The sequence below is a fragment of the Aulonocara sp. 'chitande type north' Nkhata Bay genome, linkage group LG15, assembly GCF_057382095.1.
Source record: "Aulonocara sp. 'chitande type north' Nkhata Bay isolate Kocher_YH1m ecotype deep benthic linkage group LG15, A_spYH_male_GT1.1, whole genome shotgun sequence".
NCBI classification, from domain to species: domain Eukaryota; kingdom Metazoa; phylum Chordata; class Actinopteri; order Cichliformes; family Cichlidae; genus Aulonocara; species Aulonocara sp. 'chitande type north' Nkhata Bay.
This window is the reverse complement of record NC_141358.1, coordinates 4730386-4750665: the sequence shown is the minus strand read 5'-3', so window position 1 is coordinate 4750665 and position 20280 is coordinate 4730386. Positions and strand designations below refer to the sequence as shown.

The 20280-nt window shown below is 39.8% G+C and overlaps 1 protein-coding gene across 5 annotated transcripts; it reads left to right on the top strand.

Moving 5' to 3' along the window:
- The first annotated feature begins 5504 nt into the window (after positions 1 to 5504).
- gpcpd1 (glycerophosphocholine phosphodiesterase 1) lies at positions 5505 to 19549 on the top strand. 5 transcript variants are annotated; one of them, XM_086263660.1, is made up of 21 exons: positions 5505 to 5673; positions 6891 to 7033; positions 7344 to 7433; positions 7589 to 7679; positions 7817 to 7901; positions 9128 to 9203; positions 9933 to 9974; positions 10186 to 10309; positions 10539 to 10782; positions 10921 to 11083; positions 11248 to 11377; positions 11564 to 11618; positions 11706 to 11798; positions 11907 to 11981; positions 13331 to 13370; positions 13698 to 13756; positions 13857 to 13922; positions 14008 to 14144; positions 14782 to 14917; positions 15155 to 15315; positions 18246 to 19549. In XM_086263660.1, exons 3-21 carry the CDS (start codon positions 7385 to 7387, stop codon positions 18439 to 18441), a joined length of 2022 nt encoding a protein of 673 aa, XP_086119786.1. In that variant the 5' UTR covers positions 5505 to 5673; positions 6891 to 7033; positions 7344 to 7384; the 3' UTR covers positions 18442 to 19549. The 5 variants fall into 5 exon arrangements, with proteins under 5 accessions (XP_086119786.1, XP_086119785.1, XP_086119782.1 ...); XM_086263659.1 differs by lacking the exon at positions 5505 to 5673 and adding an exon at positions 6669 to 6737; XM_086263661.1 differs by lacking the exon at positions 5505 to 5673 and adding an exon at positions 6689 to 6724.
- The last annotated feature ends 731 nt before the right edge of the window (positions 19550 to 20280 follow it).

Genomic DNA, 20280 nt, shown 5'->3' with positions numbered 1-20280 from the left:
CGTCTGGACTTCTTTAAGTTGCTTGAAGACGTTTCACCTCTCATCCGAGAAGCTTCTTCAGTTCTAAGGTCAAATGGTGGAGAGTCCCAGATATAAACCTAGTGGGAGTGACCCCCCACAGAGGGACAAAAGGACCCCCTGATGATCCTCTAATCGCCTGAGCCAAGGTGGGAAACTGGGCGTGGGTCCCAATCAGCCAGAGTTTCGGGTGTGTTCATTGTGAAACCTGGCCCCACCTTATCATGCGAATTCCTGAGGTCAGACGGCCCAGGATGTGAGTGGGCGTTAAGGCGTCTGGGAAGGGATCTCAAAACTGGATTATAGATGGCAGAGAGTTGGTGTCGTAAACCACCGCCTCTGTTCAAAGATGGTCGCTCACAGTGGACATAGATGGCTTCTTTCACTCCTCTTTCAAACCATCTGTCCTCTCTGTCCAAAATGTGAACATTGGCATCCTCGAAAGAGTGTCCTTTATCCTTAAGATGCAGATGGACTGCTGAGTCTTGTCCTGTGGGGGTGGCTCTTCTGTGTTGTGCCATGCGCTTGTGAAGTGGCTGTTTGGTCTCTCCAATGTAGAGGTCTGAGCATTCCTCGCTGCACTGTACAGCATACACCACATTGTTAAGTTTGTGTTTTGGCGTTTTGTCTTTCGGGTGAACCAGTTTCTGTCTGAGCGTGTTGCTGGGTCTGAAATACACTGGGATGTCATGCTTGGAGAAAACTCTCCTGAGTTTCTCTGATACACCGGCTACATAGGGGATGACAATGTTGTTGCGTCTGTCCTTCTTATCCTCCCTCGCTGGTGTCTGGTCTTCTTTTCTGTGCCTCTTTGCTGACTTTAAGAACGCCCATTTAGGATAGCCGCACGTTTTGAGTGCTTCCTTTACATGTGTGTGTTCCTTCTTTTTCCCTTCAGGCTTAGAGGGAACACGTTCTTCCCGGTGGTGTAGGGTCCTGATTACTCCAAGTTTGTGTTCCAAAGGGTGATGGGAGTCAAGGAGGATGTACTGGTCCGTGTGTGTGGGCTTCCGGTAAACTTCGATGTTGAGTTTGCCGTTCTCTTCAATGTGCACAGCGCAGTCCAGGAAAGGCAAACAGTTATCCTTTGTGTCTTCCCTGGTGAACTTGATGTTTTTATCCACAGCGTTAATGTGCGCAGTGAAGGATTCCACTTCTTGTGTCTTGATTTTGACCCAGGTGTCGTCTACATATCTGTACCAGTGGCTGGGTACTCTTCCTTTGAAAGAGCCAAGAGCCTTTCTTTCCACTTCCTCCATGTAAAGGTTGGCTACAATAGGTGACACGGGGGAGCCCATGGCACAGCCATGTTTTTGTCTGTAAAAGCCTTCGTTGTACTTGAAATATGTAGTGGTGAGGCAGAGGTCTAGCAGTGTGCAAATCTGATCGGGTGTGAAGTTGGTCCTGTCCTCCAAGGAGCTGTCTTCTTGTAGTCGTTTTCTGACAGTCTCCACGGCCTCCGTGGTGGGTATGCAAGTGAAGAGAGAGACTACATCAAAGGACACCGTGGTTTCATCTGGATCCAGGGTAAGTTTCTGGACCTTGTCGGTGAAGTCGGTGGAGTTCTTGATGTGGTGTGGGGTGTTCCCCACGAGAGGAGCAAGGATGGTAGCAAGGTGTTTAGCAATGTTATAAGTGGCTGAGTTTATGCTACTGACTATGGCACCAGCGAGGGAGGATAAGAAGGACAGACGCAACAACATTGTCATCCCCTATGTAGCCGGTGTATCAGAGAAACTCAGGAGAGTTTTCTCCAAGCATGACATCCCAGTGTATTTCAGACCCAGCAACACGCTCAGACAGAAACTGGTTCACCCGAAAGACAAAACGCCAAAACACAAACTTAACAATGTGGTGTATGCTGTACAGTGCAGCGAGGAATGCTCAGACCTCTACATTGGAGAGACCAAACAGCCACTTCACAAGCGCATGGCACAACACAGAAGAGCCACCTCCACAGGACAAGACTCAGCAGTCCATCTGCATCTTAAGGATAAAGGACACTCTTTCGAGGATGCCAATGTTCACATTTTGGACAGAGAGGACAGATGGTTTGAAAGAGGAGTGAAAGAAGCCATCTATGTCCACTGTGAGCGACCATCTTTTACGACACCAACTCTCTGCCATCTATAATCCAGTTTTGAGATCCCTTCCCAGACGCCTTAACGCCCACTCACATCCTGGGCCGTCTGACCTCAGGAATTCGCATGATAAGGTGGGGCCAGGTTTCACAGTGAACTCACCCGAAACTCTGGCTGATTGGGACCCACGCCCAGTTTCCCACCTTGGCTCAGGCGATTAGAGGATCATCAGGGGGTCCTTTTGTCCCTCTGTGGGGGGTCACTCCCACTAGGTTTATATCTGGGACTCTCCACCATTTGACCTTAGAACTGAAGAAGCTTCTCGGATGAGAGGTGAAACGTCTTCAAGCAACTTAAAGAAGTCCAGACGCTTTTCTTTGCAAGCTCCTTTGACTACGATGACCTGGATGACTGAGAACCTTCACAGACTTTATGTTGAACCCCATTAATATGATTGAGAAAAGGGCCCCAGATTTCGACAAACTTAAAATGAGTGTCAGCCAGACGATAACGAACCTCTTCAATATACAAACATGCAATCATCATGTAGCCAAAACCTAAACAATGGAGGAGATGGTGATTTCCGGGCTCTTTTAGCTCCAATCATGCCAAACATTAAGGCTTTCTGAAGAGGACTTCAGGACGGCTTTAATTTGATGTCATAAATACAGTTATATATATTAAATATCTCTGCCCAGAAACTCCCGAGTGTAGGGCAAGACCAGAAAAGGTGACCAAGGGTTCCTTCCATTGCTTTGCATCTGTCACACAAAGACAAAATAGATGGAAAAATGCTGCCTAGCTTTGTTTTAGAAAAATGCAAACGATGAAGGACCTTGAACTGTATAAGTTGTAGTCTGGCATTAACAGAGCGTTCTTTAATCTTCTTCAACCCATGGGCCCACAAAGCATCCAATATGTCTACTTCCAAGTCCTTAATCCAAGCATCCTTGATGTGGTTTGTAGGTGCAAGTGTAAAAAGTGTAGTAAACTGGCTTATTAGGTGTTTGGAAGTGGGATTTTTAATCAAATAATCATAAAAGTCACTATGAGCAGGGGCCTTATCCAGATGGGCGAAGGAGTGTTTAACAAAATTCCTCATTTGTAAGTATCTAAATAAATGAGCAGAGGGGAGCATAAATTTTGATTGCAACTGAGCAAATGAAGCAAAACAATTGTCGATGTAGAGGTCCTTAATAGTGTGAAGACCTAATTCTGACCGAAGCTTAAACACAGGGTCCATCGAGCCGGGTGAAAAAGAAAGGTTTTCAGTTATGGGAGCAAAAATGGATAGGTCTGGAAGGCACAAAGCACCCCTAACTTGCTTTAGGATCCTAAGAGAATGACCTAGGACAAGACAGTACACAGTTTAGCATTGTCTTGCTGAAATATGCAGAGCTTACCTAAAAGGACTTCATCTAGATCAGAGGTGGGGAACTGCAGGTGTAGGTGTCCGACAGGTTTTAGGTATTTTACAAAATAAATTAAAAACTCTGATTTTTTATGACCACAGAAAATTCTTCCACTTTGTCTCAGTCCATTTTAAATCATCTTTGAGCCAGTGAAGAGAGCAGCATTTCTGAATCATGTTCACATATAGCATGGCTTCTTCTTCACACAATAGAGCTTTAACCTGCGACTGTGCATGCCACGATGAACTGCGTTCCAAGACAGTGATTTCTGGAAGTGTTTCTGAGCCCATGCTTTGATATTAATGACAGAATTGTCTCTGTTTTTGATTCAAATTTTCACAACTTTATATTTAGGAACATTATTCTGAAATGATTTCTGCACTTTGTAGACAGTTTTCTGCAGACTGGTGAACCTCTGCCCATTTTTACTTGTGAGAAACTTTTTACTCCCAATCATGTTACTGACCTGTTACGAGTTAACCGAGTTACAAAATGTTCCCGAAGCGGATTCTTTGTAGTACCACTTACTTACCCATCCAAACCTTTTAAAAAATGAGCTAACATTTTTCATGACATAGTTTAAACATGTGACATGTTTCCTATGTTTGTTTGTTTTTTAAATTTGGGTTTTACCTTATTTTGAAACACAGAAATGAAGCAGAAATATTGCAAGATTATAAAATTAAAATCCACACTGATTTTTCTGTTGATTTGGCGTCCTTAATAATTCCTAGTGACTGAGCTCCAGTCTTTGGCCTGAAGACTTCTGTTAATGCCTGCTTACAAAACAAAACACATGTAAATGAATAAGCATACAGCACCAGGAAGTATATGGTGATTTGTAACAAGCAGACTGTTGAATGGTGAGAAATACCCTGAAATATTCATTATGCTGCAGTCACTTTATACTCATTATGATTTCTGCTTCCTTTACTCTTTCATCAGGTCTTCGTGAGCTGCACATTTCACTCTCCCTCTCAAACCTCTTTTTGATATAGATAGTTGAGCCATACAATCCCAGTTAGCCCCTCTAAAAGGTTCATGTTTATTTAGTGTCTGCTTTTAAACACAAATGGCTGAAGTATATAAACTGTTTTGTTTTTGTTGTACATAAGTGCTTTACATACACCTTTATCTCTGACTGAATGTCAGGATCTCACTTATAAGGACAATATGTTTTCTGATCTGATTGAGACTGCAGCGTTTTCTTACTGTTGCATGGTGTGTTACCTTAATTTGAACACGAGAGGGTGCTTCAGGCTAAATTTTGGCATTGATTATTAAGTCTCGTAGTTAATTGTTCGATGACATGACAAATACGTCTCATACATCCTAATTTGGAAACCAGATCTTCCTTCCTTATATTATAAAAACTTTGTTTGGATCTGGGTGCTGAAAATAACAATAGTGAAACATTTTCACAGTTGTACAAACCTACTTCGCATTTATCATTTAACCCTTGACCCGCTGCAGTAGTTACACCCTTTTCCACATACTCTACAGTAAAATAATAAAAAATGTTTTTGGCTCATCTGCATTGGATCGTATTTATAGTTATTTCAGTAATAGGCTATTAGTGTCTGACCATGTAAGACTTCTAATGTTCATCCAGTCTCAGTGAAGACAACCCTGCTTTAAAATGCATCAGTAGTGGATGGGCGTTTCAGAAATATAATTAACTGCTTTCTACGATTTGTTTTTATAAAAGTTTGCGTTTTAATTATAATGCCCATGCAGTGTTTAAAGTAAGGTTACACTCTCCAGTGCATAAGTCTGAGAGGGTAAGTGAGTTTAAAAGGCCACATCATCTGATCCCTCCCTGTCCCAGACTGCCCAAACAGTGAAAAATGATCATCTGCTCTTGACCCAAGGACGTCGAGAAATGCAAATATGCTATCACACATTTGCATTTCAGTTATGCAATTCACGCTTTCGTGGAAAAGGACTTGCCAAAGACACGACTATTTGTTTCTCTGTGTGTGTGTTTTGGAAATCATTGCCAACTTGTGGGACATCTGTTTTCTCAATAGTCAAGAAGGCGGATTCATGACGCAATTGTCCCAAACGTCTCCTCCTATTTAATATCGGAGCACTTCGTCCTCGTCTAAAAAACAACTCATATTTTCAAAGAAAATGCTCAGGTTTATCGATTTCAGCTGATGGTATGTTGATACTTCTCAACACTTTTTTTTCTATGCGTTGTCATTGTTGTACATATTTTAGTTTGCCGGTGCATTGCAGCAAACTTAAGAAAGTCAGTTGATGTGGCATTGTGGACTTCTCAGAAGCTCCTACGCTTAAGATTTTCTTCAGTGTATTTTTATAAGCTTATATTATTTCTGAGTACATTTGATTGTAAACAGTATTTTTTTTAAAAAAAAGAAAAAAAAAGACCTTGTGAGAAAAGCGATTTCATGTAAGACATTTATCAGAAATATATTTTACTGCAGTCGACGTGGGCGGGGGTCGAGGTTTTTCTGCCGGCATACCTCATATAATTGCCGTGTTTCTGAAAAGTACGCGAATGCGGCATAGTTGACGCGCCTCAGATCCGGTGCAGAGCGGTATGAACCGGCTTCCCCAAGTAGTCACCGGAAGCCAAATACAAGAAGAGAAAATGATAACAAAATAAAAGTGAATTTTTAATACAATGTCCAAATGTTGTCGATGCAAATGCTAATATTGAAAACATTGCGGATTAGTTTTGAATGTTATTTTCTCTACATTCTGTGTCCCAATACAATAGTCTTAAAGTTTCTTTTCATTTGTCACTGTTTTACAATACGGTGTCTTAAAAAAAATTCATTTTTTTCATTATAATAAATAAAGGTGAAAATGTTAATCCAGCGGTACACCAAACATGTAAAAAAATGAAAACACAATGATCATGGATCATAAATTTCGTTCTGGTTCTTTTAGCTATCTCACAACCTCAACACAGGTAAAGCCATCATATTGGACAATGAGATGGAAAAAGTACACAACAGGTTTTAGTAGCATATATTAATAAAAAACTTGTATCTTAATTTTGTGTAATCTAAAGAAATGGATATGTATATATCCAGGAGAACTTTACCAAAGTTCTTCTGGATATAATTTCGTTGACGTTCGGTCTGTAGTTTTACTTTTAAAAATATATCCCGGAAGTCGTATGTGACTTCTGGTCATTTGACGCACACGCTTCCGGATGTTTGCTAAATCAGCTAAACAATGGTGAAGCTTTCATGTCAGTCAGTTAATTCTTAGTAAATCAACACTTAGTTGTGTCTTTAGGGGTTTTGCAAGGTTTCTGTCAGAACAGGGTTATATTTTCAGTGAGTGTTTTGTTTTCTCTTGAGATAAAGCTTCCTGTCTATCTGGTGCTTGTTTCTCTGAACAGAGATGGGTGTTGTTGGATCGGCTGTTCAGATTGGCTTTCGCTTAGACCGGCAGCTGTCAGCGGGATAGGCGTAGTGTGTTTTCCGCGGGCTCTCCTTACGCGTGGGTGTCAGGAGCCGATACAGAGCTACCAAGACTTAGAAGGTTAGTCGCTTGTTTGTATTCTTCTACTTTTCGGATTTTTAACGATGTTTTTGTGACACAATTTCTGTTAACACATAAGCTAGATTAATGTGCATTTTACCTTGAGTTAACGCGCTAACTGTTGCTAATGAGATAAATTACATTACTATTACTTCTTAGATAATGTAATTTTGATAATGTCGCAAGTTTTTAGCAGACCGTGGCCTCACTTTGAACAGTCCTGTGCTCCGCATGTTTTCTAGCTTAAATTGCATGAGTTGTATCTGTAGTTTAGAATTGCACAAACTAATTCATGGTTATTATCTTACAGCTTGTTTGCGCCACCTATTTCTGTTTGTTCCCGTGTAAACAATGGAGACCTGTGAGGTGACTTTGGCAATCAGGGGAGAGGCATCCCCAGGTATATCTGATAAACTTGGTGTGACCTTTAACCTATTTTCTCCACGATACTTGTATCAGAAGGCTGATGACTTTGTTTCAGTTTGTAGCCATGCCCCATTCATTTTTTTCTTATAAGGTTTCATTGGGTTCATGGCTTGTTTGGATTTTCCATAGGTGAGGTATTTGCTGTTGTTGGTAGCTGTGAAGCCTTGGGAAGCTGGAGCCACCAAAAAGCTGTGACTCTTCATCCTGTTGGTGGTGATGAGTAAGTTAGACTTTTTTGTGTATATTGTAAATACTTATATACAGGTTGCTCCCCCCCCTTACAGTTTGTGGCCAAGTGTCATTTATAATTACCTTGTCAGAATAAAAAAGTAAGCTGTGTGGGTTTTTTCCCCGTAGATGCATGTGGACTACAACAGTCACTGTGCCTAAAGGTGTTGTTACCCAGTACCGCTATTTCAAAGGCTTCTTTCTAGAGTCCAAGGTGAGCTGCTTTTCATTATTTTATTGTCCCCCATGTGAAAGATTCATTCCCCCGTAGTCATAAAAGAGCCACTGAATAGACTAGACTAGCTATTGTTTGTTTTGAAACAAGTTTTGTGGGTCATTGTGGTGTGCGGGATTCTTTGAGCCTTAGTATTTTTTTCTATTGATGTCATTTTCAAATCCCTGAAGTTCTTCCATATAGCAAAAGTCATTGTAAACCTCAACAGTTTATACCAATTTGTGAGAATAAATATTAGAAAGCATATCAGTTGCCCTGGTTTAAGACGGTATCTACACAAACGCTGTGTGACTGCCTGTACCTCTGTGTTTACATTCTCAGAAACATCTGTCAGTGTTGGTCAGCCACAGACAAACTGCCCAGGTGGCCTCCTCTAATCTAGCAGTGGGCCTTCATTGCACCTCGAAGCCTCGTGTGTGAAAATAGGCATAGAAAACAAACTGAGAGAGCAGAGATCAAAATTCCTTGGAAGGAAAAAACACCCACTGTGCATGCTTTGCTACAGTTTTTGTTGACTTTGTTTAGCCTAAACATAGTGTGTTTTTATGCTTTTTCTAAAGCAGGTGGAGCGCTCTTTGTGTGAGGATGACTTAACCTGATTTCATAATGTGTTTGTACTGTGTTTTCGACAAGATGCTATGTAGATTACAGAGAAATCTCTGCAAGCTCACACTTGATGCCTTACTGGTTTAATTTAAGAACAGCTCCCATTTTATGAAGTATGTTGGGTTTGGTTTTTTTTTGTTTCTTTGTTTTTGTTTTGTCGCACTTCAACTCAAGTTATATTATTGTGTTTAAAAAGTCCTAACAGGCAAAAAAAAAAGAAGATTTTAAATAAATGACAAGATGTCTTTAACTAGGTGGTGAATCGACAGCCATTGAGTCTTCTAGGGAGGTTTTCCCTCTAAAAATGTATTGGTATATACATGTTGTTTCTGTTGTGACTATTACTTAGTTAAAAGAAGATAACATAAACAAAGAAATGTTTCCTCCTTTTTTCTTTTTTTTTTACACGTCACTAACAAATCCACTTTTCAGATTTCAATCCATGGTGGCTGACTGCCCTTTCTGGGGATCGGTGACTATGCTGGCTCTAATTCCTTTCTCACGGTCTGGTCCAAAGACAGCTTTGAGACCAGACTGAAAAGTAGGTTAATGTGTCTGATTTGAAAACCCTAACATTGTACCAAACATTGGAATTGCAGAGTGCAGGTGGTCCCTGTCAAGTGATAGTCAATATGTGGGAGACCCATCATCGCCCCCGCACGATGAGCCCCACAGGTATAGACCAACAGAAAACTGTTCAAGGTTTGGTTGGGTTGGGATTGATTAAGTGTGTCATACTCAACCCCCCTTTAAACCCCCCATTCTCTATTCTAACAGTTACCTGTAAACACCAGTGTAGAGTCTGTTCAGGCTTATCCTACTGAGGGTTTTGTTGTTTTGGATAACACTCACGCCTGAATTGCCATTTCCACCTGGCTGCAGTGTTTCCTCTTTAAACCTTGTCTGCCTGGAGCTTTTTGCCTTTTTGATGCTGTGCGTATGCTTTGGGGAGATATTTGGCGAAAAAGATGTACAATAATCCTGATCCAAGGAGGAGACACTGCAGTGCAGCCGATATTATGATCTGTTACTGTAAAGCTCTCTTTGTTAACAAGCTTGTGTTGTTAAAAAAAAAAAAACTCATTCAAAATGAGCTTGAAATGCTGCTTACACACCCCACTGATTTCCTTCTTTGACCGCACCTTATCACCTATTCTTATTTTTGTGTGCTATTTTAGTCCTTTAAAAAAGCATTTCCTGCTGCAGTAGGAATTTTTTAGAAGTACTGCGTTCTTTGATTTCTGTTGTTTATTCTAAGTGACAAGTTAAAATAAAATTTAAAATACTATGTTTATTCCAGATCAGTTTGGAAAATTCTCGAATGCTCTGGTTTGATTTGACTTCAACTTTTGTCTCCATGAGATCCCTTTGTCCCATTTTTAATTCTCTTCTCCTTTACTGCAGCAACACACCAGAATATTGATGATGGACAGTTTGGATTTCACAGTAAGTTGGAATTAAAAATGCCAAAAAAAAGCACACAATAACAAAGTGCAATAACTGCACTTTGTTGTGTGTCATAGATTTTTAATTACATTATAGTTCCTTTCTTCAAATATTATAGCCATCACCAGTTCTGTGGTCAGCATTCATGAGACACAGAGTGGGTGTGAAGTCTGATCACATGCTTTCCTGTCTGTGTCTTCTCTTTCTGCAGATGGGATAAACTGTGTTGACTCTGGGTGGCTGACATGTCAGACAGAAATTCGCTTACGTCTGCACCATTCCAAGAAGGCTCCAGTGTCCATCACTAAGAAAAAATTCAAGAAGTCTCGCTTCAGGTATTGATTACACAGAGGCTAAATTTAAAACCAGCTAGAGAAAGTATCAGGGCACAGATCGTTAATGTGCAGTCGTTACCTGATCGATCTTTCACCTGAGTTCAAGAAGTCCTGCATAAGTATCTATAAACGACAGCTGAAATTATAAGCTTTATCATTCGATGCAAAATGTCTTTACAGTATGTGTTTGAATGTGGTTTTATCTGAACTGTTGTACCTGTTTATGCAGGATCAAGTTGACATTAGAGGGCGTTGAGGAAGAGGAAGACGATGAGGAAGAAAACGAGCTCAGTCCTTCATCTTGGCACAAGATGACCACCACTCTGGAAATCAGTATGATTAGTGCCAATGGCTATAAGTCACGCCACTCGCAGCCTGAGTGTGGCTATGCTCTGGAGCCTTCCCAGTGGACTGAGTACAGTATTCACACCATGGACCCAGATAACCTTGAGCTCACATTTGAGTTCTTTGAGGTAATCCTCCTGGGATCACTGTCTCTAATAATTCTGTACATCTGGTAATTGATGGTGAAAGGAAGGGAAAGCAGCACAGCTGGTATTTATTTAGGTAAATTGAATTGTGTTGTAGTAATCTAGTGTTTTTGTTAACAGGAGGATCTGAGTGAGCATGTAGTCCAGGGGGACATCCATCCAGGACATGTGGGCGCTGCCTGCCTCCTCTCTTCTTCATTTTTGGAGAGTGGCAATGATATTGGAGTAGTCACTCTTCCCATAATGGGACGAAATTCCAGGCAGACCATTGGAAAAGTAAGAGGTAAGTTTTCCCTTTTTTTTCCCCCCCTCAAATATTTATTTATGACAAAATGAGATACAAAATCTACATAAATTTATGACCAGCTTGAGCTTCCTTTTACATGTTTGCCAGAACTTATGCATACTGTGAATGTACAAAGATGTTAACTTATTAATTCATTTTAGTGGATTACCTGGTAATCCGACCCATCCAGGGACTGCAGTGTGACATGAGCTCTTCATACACCAAGTACTGGAAAAAGAGAGGTACTTTGGATGTGGGTCACAGGGGAGCAGGCAGCACCCATGCAGCCAAGTGAGTGATGATCTTTAACTACTACCCAACTTAAAATTAAACATTTTCTGCTTTGTGTTTGTCTTCAGATAATATTCAGATTGTTTTCAAGATATGGTTCATCACACATTTTGACATGATGATATAACCAGTGACATCCATCATGGAATATTTTATGTGATCTTGTGGATATTTTGTGTTTAACAGGCACCACAGAATCAGAGAAAACACAATAGCCTCATTTAAAAGTGCTGCTAAGCATGTAAGTCACCAAGAAGATTATTGCATGAGTCAGTACTACTGCCCTGCTATTGCATCTACTAAATTAGTTTTCTTTCTGTATTCACAGGGCGTAGCCTTCGTAGAGTTCGATGTTCACCTCTCCAAGGATGCTGTTCCTATTGTATACCATGACCTGACTTGCTGCATATCCACTAAGAAGGTAAACTATGATTGTAATTGGCTCCTCAGAGCTAATGAGAGAAATTCATAGTAGCACTGCATGATCAGTTTCCCATGTCGTGCTAATATTTTGTCTCACACTCAACAGAAAAATGACAAGAACCTGGAACTCATTGAGGTGCCAGTCAAAGACCTGACATATGACCAGCTGCAGCTTTTGAAGGTAATAATGCTGTTCAAGTTAAATCTGTCTGTTATGATTGTGTCAGCTTAGGAATGTCATCAATCAGACAGCTTGACCTATAATTCCTGAGCTATACCTCTGCACAGAAAGGTAAAAGGTTTCCAAACCATACCTTTCCTAACAGTTATAACAGCTGTAGAATAAAAGAAAGTCTGCAAAACTTCTTACAGATGATGGATGGATGGATGCCTTTCCTCTGCTTCTGTTGTCAACACCAGAATAAAATCAAATGCTCAGTGGAGTAGATCATAGTGAAAAGCTCCTTTTTTTCCTGATGTGTATAGATATTCATAGTATCACATTTGAACCAACACTACATTTACCCACCTGTTTGCCTAAAACGGTAATGGGGGAAAGAGCGAGTTTATAAAAAAAAAAAAAAAAAAAATCCTATTGATTGCTTTATTGATCATACAAGAAACATCATGGTCCCCTGCACTGATGCAGAGGTCAGATTGTTACCTAACAATCATTTAGCAAGACTGCAGGAAAAAAAAATCTACCAGCTTGAATTTTGGTGGAATTGATTACATTTTACACTCTGATCAGTTTCTTTAAAACTATGAAACTTGGTGAAGGATGTTAATGCAAAAAGTTTTTGGGGCGGGGTTGTTTTTAATTAGTTTATGTATTTTTGGGGCTGAGTTCCTGCCCCAAGTGGAGGAGTTCAAGTATCTCGGGGTCTTGTTCGCGAGTGATGGGAGAAGGGAGCCAGAGATCGACGGACGGATTGGGGCTGCAGCTGCAGTAATGCGGACGCTGCACCGGTCCGTCGTGGTGAAGAGCTGAGTGTAAAAGCGAAGCTCTCAATTTACCGGTCGATCTACGTCCCTACCCTCACCTATGGCCACGAGCTGTGGGTAGTGACCGAAAGAACGAGATCGCGGATACAAGCGGCAGAAATGAGCTTCCTCCGAAGGGTGGCTGGCCTCTCCCTTAGAGATAGGGTGAGAAGTTCGGCCATCCGGGAGGGGCTCAGAGGAGAGCCGCTGCTGCTCCACATCGAAAGGAGCCAGCTGAGGTGGTTCGGGCATCTGACAAGGATGCCCCCTGGGCGCCTCCTGGGCAAGGTGTTCCAGGCATGTCTCACCAGGAGGAGGCCCCGGGGCAGACCCAGGACACGCTGGAGAGATTATATCTCTCGGCTGGCCTGGGAACGCCTTGGTATTCCCCCAGATAAGCTGGAGGAGGTGGCTGGGGAGAGGGAGGTCTGGGCCTCTTTACTTAGGCTGCTGCCCCCGCGACCCGGCCTCGGATAAAGCGGATGAAGATGGATGGATGTATTTTTGGCTTGTTTATTTGTTTTTGTTTTTTTTGTTTTTTCACAGCTGGCTCATGTCACTGCAATGAAAGTAAACGATCACAAAGGTGTGCATTTATTTATTTATTTATTTATTTATTTATTCATTCATTCATTCATTTATTCTTTCAATACTCACATGATCATGCTAAGACCTTGGTTCAAAGAGTAAAATGGCTTGGTTATGAAATGATATTGTCATGTTTATAGAGATTTTGTTTTGTTGCATGAGGTGTTTAAGATAAGTTATTTTATTTAAGCAATGATTTGTTGTTTTGTACACTGTAGATGACACTGTTTATCCAAGCTTGTTTTGTACACATCATCTTGTAAAGATTTGTTGAATGTTGGGGATAACTCGTACAATGTAGAGTAATCTGTTTTCGTTTGCTCAGATTTGCTGGATGATGAAGATGAAATTGATGAGCATCAGCCATTCCCCTCGCTCTCACAGGTAAATGACATAATTTGATTGAACCATCTTCATCTCTTCCTCTTAGTCTGATTTTTATGTCCCAGTGTAATAAAGAATTTTGCTCTGTACCTCTCTACAGATCTTCCAAGCTGTTCCTGAAAACGTCGGCTTCAATATCGAGCTCAAGTGGATCTGCCAGATGAAGGTTAATATTCAGAAGTAAAGTCAAAAGTTCAAGACTGTCATTGTCAAAGTAACCTGACGTTGTTGGTGATGCTTTGTATTGACAGGACGGGTCATGGGACGGAAACTTATCATCTTACTTCAACATGAACACCTTTTTGGACATTGTCCTGACAGATGTTCTGCAGAAAGGTGGAAAAAGACGCATCGTGTTCTCCTGTTTTGACCCGGACATCTGCACCATGTGAGTGCAAAAGGATTAAAAGGGGCACATGCTAACACTCATGAGATAAACTCTCTGGTATTCACAAATGGTAAACACTTATATGTGGATGGATAAAGTGTATATTCCAAAGAAGAAAAAAAAAAAAAAAATATATATATATATATATATATATATATAAACTACACGCCTTTGGAACAGAGGACAGCAGCTGGATAGCGTAGTGGTTAAACTACACGCCTTTGGAACAGAGATGATATATATATATATATATATATATATATATATATATATATATATATATATATATATATATATATATATATATATATATATATATATATATATATATATATAGAGAGAGAGAGATATTAAAAAAAGATTTTTTTATTTTTTTTTATTTACTTATTTTTTGAAATTCCTCAGACTGTGTTTTTACAAGAGTTGCTTTAAATAAGTTGTTGCTGAAAAATCTCTTTGTTAGGGCACCTTTAGGTAGTTCAGTCTCATAGTAAAGCATGGCTCTGGATGTTTAGCTGCTTGATTCTCCTATTCTCTTACTAGATTGAACTCATGAACAGATGTTGCCCTTCCAGCATTTAGTTATTAATAGGTGCTTTCCAGCAGTTTGTGATATCTGTTTTTGCTTGTCCTTCAGGGTGCGTCATAAGCAGAACAAGTACCCCATCCTCTTCCTCACTCAGGGAATTTCAGAGAAGTATCCTGAGATGATGGACATCCGGTGCCAGTCCACTAAAATTGCCATGAGCTTCGCCCAGAGTGAAAATATTCTGGTGAGATACAACCGTGTGCTTTACTACAATGATTAGTCTTCAGGTTTTTCAGTGTAATGTTCTTTTTATAAGTGCTACTGAATATGTTGTGTATAGTCAGTCATCTTGAATGTTTCAGTCCGAAGGGCTGAGAGTACTTTAGTGATTCATCCTCACCACTTTATGTAAGAAGGTATTTATTTATTTTTTAGGATGGACCGTATTTAATCTAATCTATATATGACTGTCGTTTTCCAGGGAATCAGCGCCCACACAGAAGAGCTGTTAAAGTACCTTAGCTACATTGGGGATGCCCAGTCTAAAGGCTTAGTGGTATTCAGCTGGGGGGATGACAACAATGATCACGAAACCAGAAGGAAGCTGAGAGAGCAGGGAATCGACGGGCTCATCTATGACAGGTAGGCTGAGTTAACCTTGCTTATCTGTGGCTGCCATGTTAATTTATTGTTGCATAGACTATTTCAAGGTTCAAGGTAAGGAGCAATATTGTTGTGTGAATTTCCAGGCCTGTGGGCTCCTCACTTTGTTGTCATTATGTTCTCTTGGAGCTTGTGATTATGTTACTTGTCAGACTTATAGGATTCACATCGTTAGGCTTGCTTTACATGTCAGCCGAGTCACAGTATTTCCTCGGTCCAATTGTCCTCTAATAGGAGACCAGTGAATTCCTTTCCGAGCATTTTGCTTTGTGTTTTATTAAGTTTCAGGAACATTATGTTACTGTTGTGTTGTTTCGGGGCTGACTCATTTGGCAGTGCTCTGCACATAAATGATTAACAGATATGTTATATATCTGTATGTTCACACAGATATACACACGTGACTTGTATTGCAGAGTCTGAGTTTGCATTTAGAGCTGTTTTGGTACATGCTGTGTATGTTATCTACACCTGCCACCTACTAATATCATTAACATTGTCACAGTCTAGGCAGTATAGCTTCAAGATGGCAGTGGCAGTACAATTTACATCTAGTACAATGTTTAATTGATACTAGTTGAAAGTGGAAGCTCCTTTTAATCATCACCTACAAAGGAACAAAATCATTATTTTATCCACTCTACAAATATGCTATCTGTGCTTTGGCACAGAGAATTGTAACTCACTAAATGAGCTACTAACTTCTACAGTAAAGAAACCAACACTGATAATATAGTAAAGTATACACAAAGTATCTGAAACACCTGCTTGTTAAATATCACTTTGTACTCCACACTCTATTGTGTTTCTGCTCTGGCTGAGACTGTAGGGTATTTCAGAGGCCTTTCAGGTTTATCAGGGATTATTGCATTCCAAGGTCCTTTTCTTATTACGGAGTACAATACTGAGCTGCTTTCCGGCTTCTTTTTCAGGTTTACAGAGTTATATAATTCAGTGCCGGGACACATTTTAATTATTTGGTACTGGCGTAGCTTTTGACACAAAAGCTTTGAGTATTCATTGACTAATTTGTGAGTGTAAAATGAATGCACACAATGTGCCAGTGCTGTTACATAAAGCTTGGCTGGAGCTGTAGGCAGGGTGACAGGGTTTTCTCTGGTCTTTCGCAAAGCTGCGTGGTCAGCAGAGCCTGTTTGTTATCAGTTTCAGTTCCGTGTCTGACTGTACAATGACAGTGACTCTACATTCCCGTTAGCACTTTCCCCCAGATTTCTGCAGACCCCTGCAGAAAAGACAACAGCCGCGCACACTCTAGTTTGTGTTTAACGCCTGTTTTAACCCATCACAAACCAGTTGACCTCTCCAGGTAGTTGTTGTTATAACTGTGCTTCTTTCTTACAGAATTTCTGAAAGCTTGGTTCCATATTTAGACTCAAGTTCTCCAGATTCCCGTAATGTCTCTCTGGTTTCTGGCTGTGTTTTTGTTTATTTTCCCTCTGAACACTCCTTGGCTTGTTTTTGCCCCTTTAAAAATAAAGCTTGAATGAATCTCACTCATTAAAAGCTGAAAGAACAAAAGGATGTTCTCGACAATGATGCAAGACGGTTGACTTATCATCTTTTCCTTCCATATTCCACTTAATGTTCAGGTAGCAGTGGTTAATGCTTTGCATTTTTCTAAAATGTAATTGTAATAATCAAAGTTGTTTTGATTGGTCAACTGCCATGTTCATCATTTCCTAGTTTCGTTAGCTGAAAGCGGCTTCACTTCCTTTTTAATAATGCCTGTATTGTTTGGGTATGCTTTGAAAGGCCTCCTTATTACATGCTTAATTTTAAACTGTACACGGTGATGTTGAACTTTGAAACAAAGAAGGCAGCAAGAGCAAATGGTTTGTTTGGTGCATGAGACGGCACCTCTGGAGGCGTTGGCTTGTGTATGAACTACTTTAACACCTAGTTTTAATCTTATTTGCGTAGTACTAAAATATGAATGTTGCTTAACACTAAGCCACCTATTAAAGCATGCATACTCACTGTGTAGTTTTAAATAGCTCACAAAGGTACTTTGTCGGGTATAATAGCATTATTCTTCACAAATATGTTCTTTTGTTTGTTTGTTTGTTTTGCTTTTGCACTTATGGGGCTTGTGGATGGTCTGCCTTTACTACAACTCTCTATGTACAAAAGGGCTGATTGCACTAAACTCTCTGTCTTTATTTTGTGAACCTATTTAACAGCATCTTTCATGAAAGGATGTTAGACTTGCATCGCTCAATATGTGATGTTTTCATTATTATTGGAGTCTCATATCTGACTTCCTTTGAGTGCACATATTTACACAGACATGTCGATAATGATTGTGTCCTACAAAAGGGATCATAGATGCTTTTGTTCGTACTTGACCTAATCTGCTTTGGTTCAGAAAGTGAGCCATCCAGTTTTTAATGCGTGTATTGCCCATTCACAACAACATCTACTTCATATTGGAAGGAATACCTTATAAGCCACTGGTATGTAACATACCCAGCAGGTTCAAAAACAAAAACTGAGGTCTTCAAAGATTAATGGGATCTAAAATGTTTGCAGAAAAAGGCAGCTTCTCACTCACAGAATGGTCACCAGTGCAATCATTTCCCTGACCCAAATGAATGCAACAAATCCTGCTGATTGTATTAATGTGGGTGCATGGAAATAATGAATGTGAATTTCTGTAAAATTATGACTCTTCTTGATGGTTTAGAGAAGAACAGAAGTATTTTCTGTTGCTTGGTGGAGATTATGTGAGGAATAGATCAACTAAAGGTTTGTTAGTACTTTTGTCTGTGGATTGTTCTGTGCCATTGATTGTGTTGGTGCCATCGTACCAGCATGCTCGTGTACTCGATACTGTCACTGATCTAACTGCTAGCATGTCTTTTCTTTTTCTTTTTTCCCCCCACAACTAGTATTGGTGAGGACTCAATAGAACAGCCAAACATCTTCCAGATAGAGGAACAACACTCCCTGCAGGAGGTTATTACAGAGACCCTAAAGAGCTCATCTTGTTCCTGCTACTCGATTCCCTGCTCCTTGGCACCATGCATTGCCTCAAAGGACCGTGGTGGAAACCTCGAGTCAGACTCTGGTCTCAGCTCCTCATAAACATCCCTAAAGATCTACCTTTCTCTGTACTGTTGCTACACAGACAAACTCAAGAGGACCATGGTAGAAATGGGTGACTCTAGAAAGTTTATATCACTAAAACCACTCAGACCACCTTCACTCCACTCCAGTCATTAGCAGGTTTTTGCAGGCTGTCGTTTAGCTTCAGTGAAGTTTTATTATTTACTTTCTGTTGAACACGTGTATGTTTAGCCAAAAAGTGAAAGCAGCCACAAATGCTTTTCATTTTTCTCTGTCAGACGCCGGCCTGTTTGTATAAGAGCAGTCTGCACAGAGGTTTTCATCATGCTGGAAACGAGGTTAAGCTGACAAATTGTTCATGAGTGGATATTTATGAAGCCAATGTTACATCTGTTCTATCGAATGCAAAATGCATGTGGTGTGGTTCAGGGGTATGTTTTTATGTGCGTGTACCCATGATTTATTGATCCTAAATATCAATAAGTAATTTTGAATTTTTTTTCACACAAATTAGTCAGTTGCTGGGTTTATTTTGCATACCACCTGTTCACTGCGCACAAAAATGTTCCAATTTGATGATGTTTAGAGGTTACCATACCACTCTGATCCTCTTTATGATGCCTTCAAACTCCTGATTATTGACTTGGTAATAAGTAGCCATTATTTTAACTTGGATACAGCACACTGGATGTACTGTTGTTTTTTTTTTTATTACTTTTTTCTCCTTTGTACTTGATTTGAGGTTAAATGGGAAACTGTATTTATTTGCAGGGCACATTTATACCACAGCCTTAAAGGGGGAAAATGCTTATGTTTGCCTTTTTATTTGAACATTACCAATACCTCAATCACTGATTAGAATAGACTTGAGTTGAGATGCATACACTTCCATACTGTGTATATATTATTGGAATTCACAACACCAATGATGGTTTTTGGGTGGCGGGCTCATTTCTGGTGGACATTACCCTTTTTAGAAGTGTGTAAATCTGTGTTATCGCACAATTTTTAACCACAAAGACTGATGATTGCTGCATGTATCGTCTGTCTATCTGAACAACTGAAAGAATGAAAAGTGTCTAAGATGTAATATAACTACCAGTTCAATATAAATAAATAAAAAAAACAGATGAATACGATGGTTTCTTTGACTTTTGTTTTTCCAAGAAACTTAATGTTTCACATTTTCATAATAGTCACAGTCTAACTAAGAATTTCCATTTGATCTTTTGATTTTAATGGATCTGCATTTTCATTGTACCAAAGCTGCACTGCAATATGACTGAGTCACTGTTACAAAGCTGTAATCTGTAGTTGAAGTGTTCAGCCAGGTGTAGCCAGTGTGTAATTACCCTTCACTGGTTTTCCCTTGAAAGTTTCTACTGTAGAAGGTGAGTCATAAAAGTCAAACCAGTGGCCTGAACTGTTCACTATCAAAATTAATCAGTAATTGTGTTTCGTAGCAGCTTCACTGTTGCCATATCTTATCTATCTATATCTTGACTGTACACATTGCTTTTAATGTATTTTCTTATTTAAGCCATATTGTTTTATTAGAAACTAGTTTACAATTATGATTCTAGTACGAGTACCTTTTAGAATATTGGTAAACCATGTAAACAATTGCAAAATGCATGAAATTTTTCTTGACGCAAAAACTAAGTTGACTCATGTAGTAATGTCTTTATTGCTTCTGATTTTTAGATTAGATTAGAGTTTTGATTACCAGGTTGCTTGTTACAGATGCAACCAGACTAGTAAAGCAAACATTAAATGCAGATAAGAGAGCTGTTCTTAGTGCAATACATTAAAAGGTCAAAGTAAACAGACTCTTATGAGGTCATGACAAATGCCATT

Excerpts from the sequence above, each read along its gene's own strand:
- gpcpd1 (XM_086263660.1), top strand. The coding sequence starts at position 7,385 with ATGGAGACCTGTGAGGTGACTTTGGCAATCAGGGGAGAGGCATCCCCA. Across the intron at positions 11,084-11,247 it reads GACCATTGGAAAAGTAAGAG|TGGATTACCTGGTAATCCGA; the intron begins GTAAGTTTTCCC and ends AATTCATTTTAG. Across the intron at positions 13,757-13,856 it reads CATTCCCCTCGCTCTCACAG|ATCTTCCAAGCTGTTCCTGA; the intron begins GTAAATGACATA and ends ACCTCTCTACAG.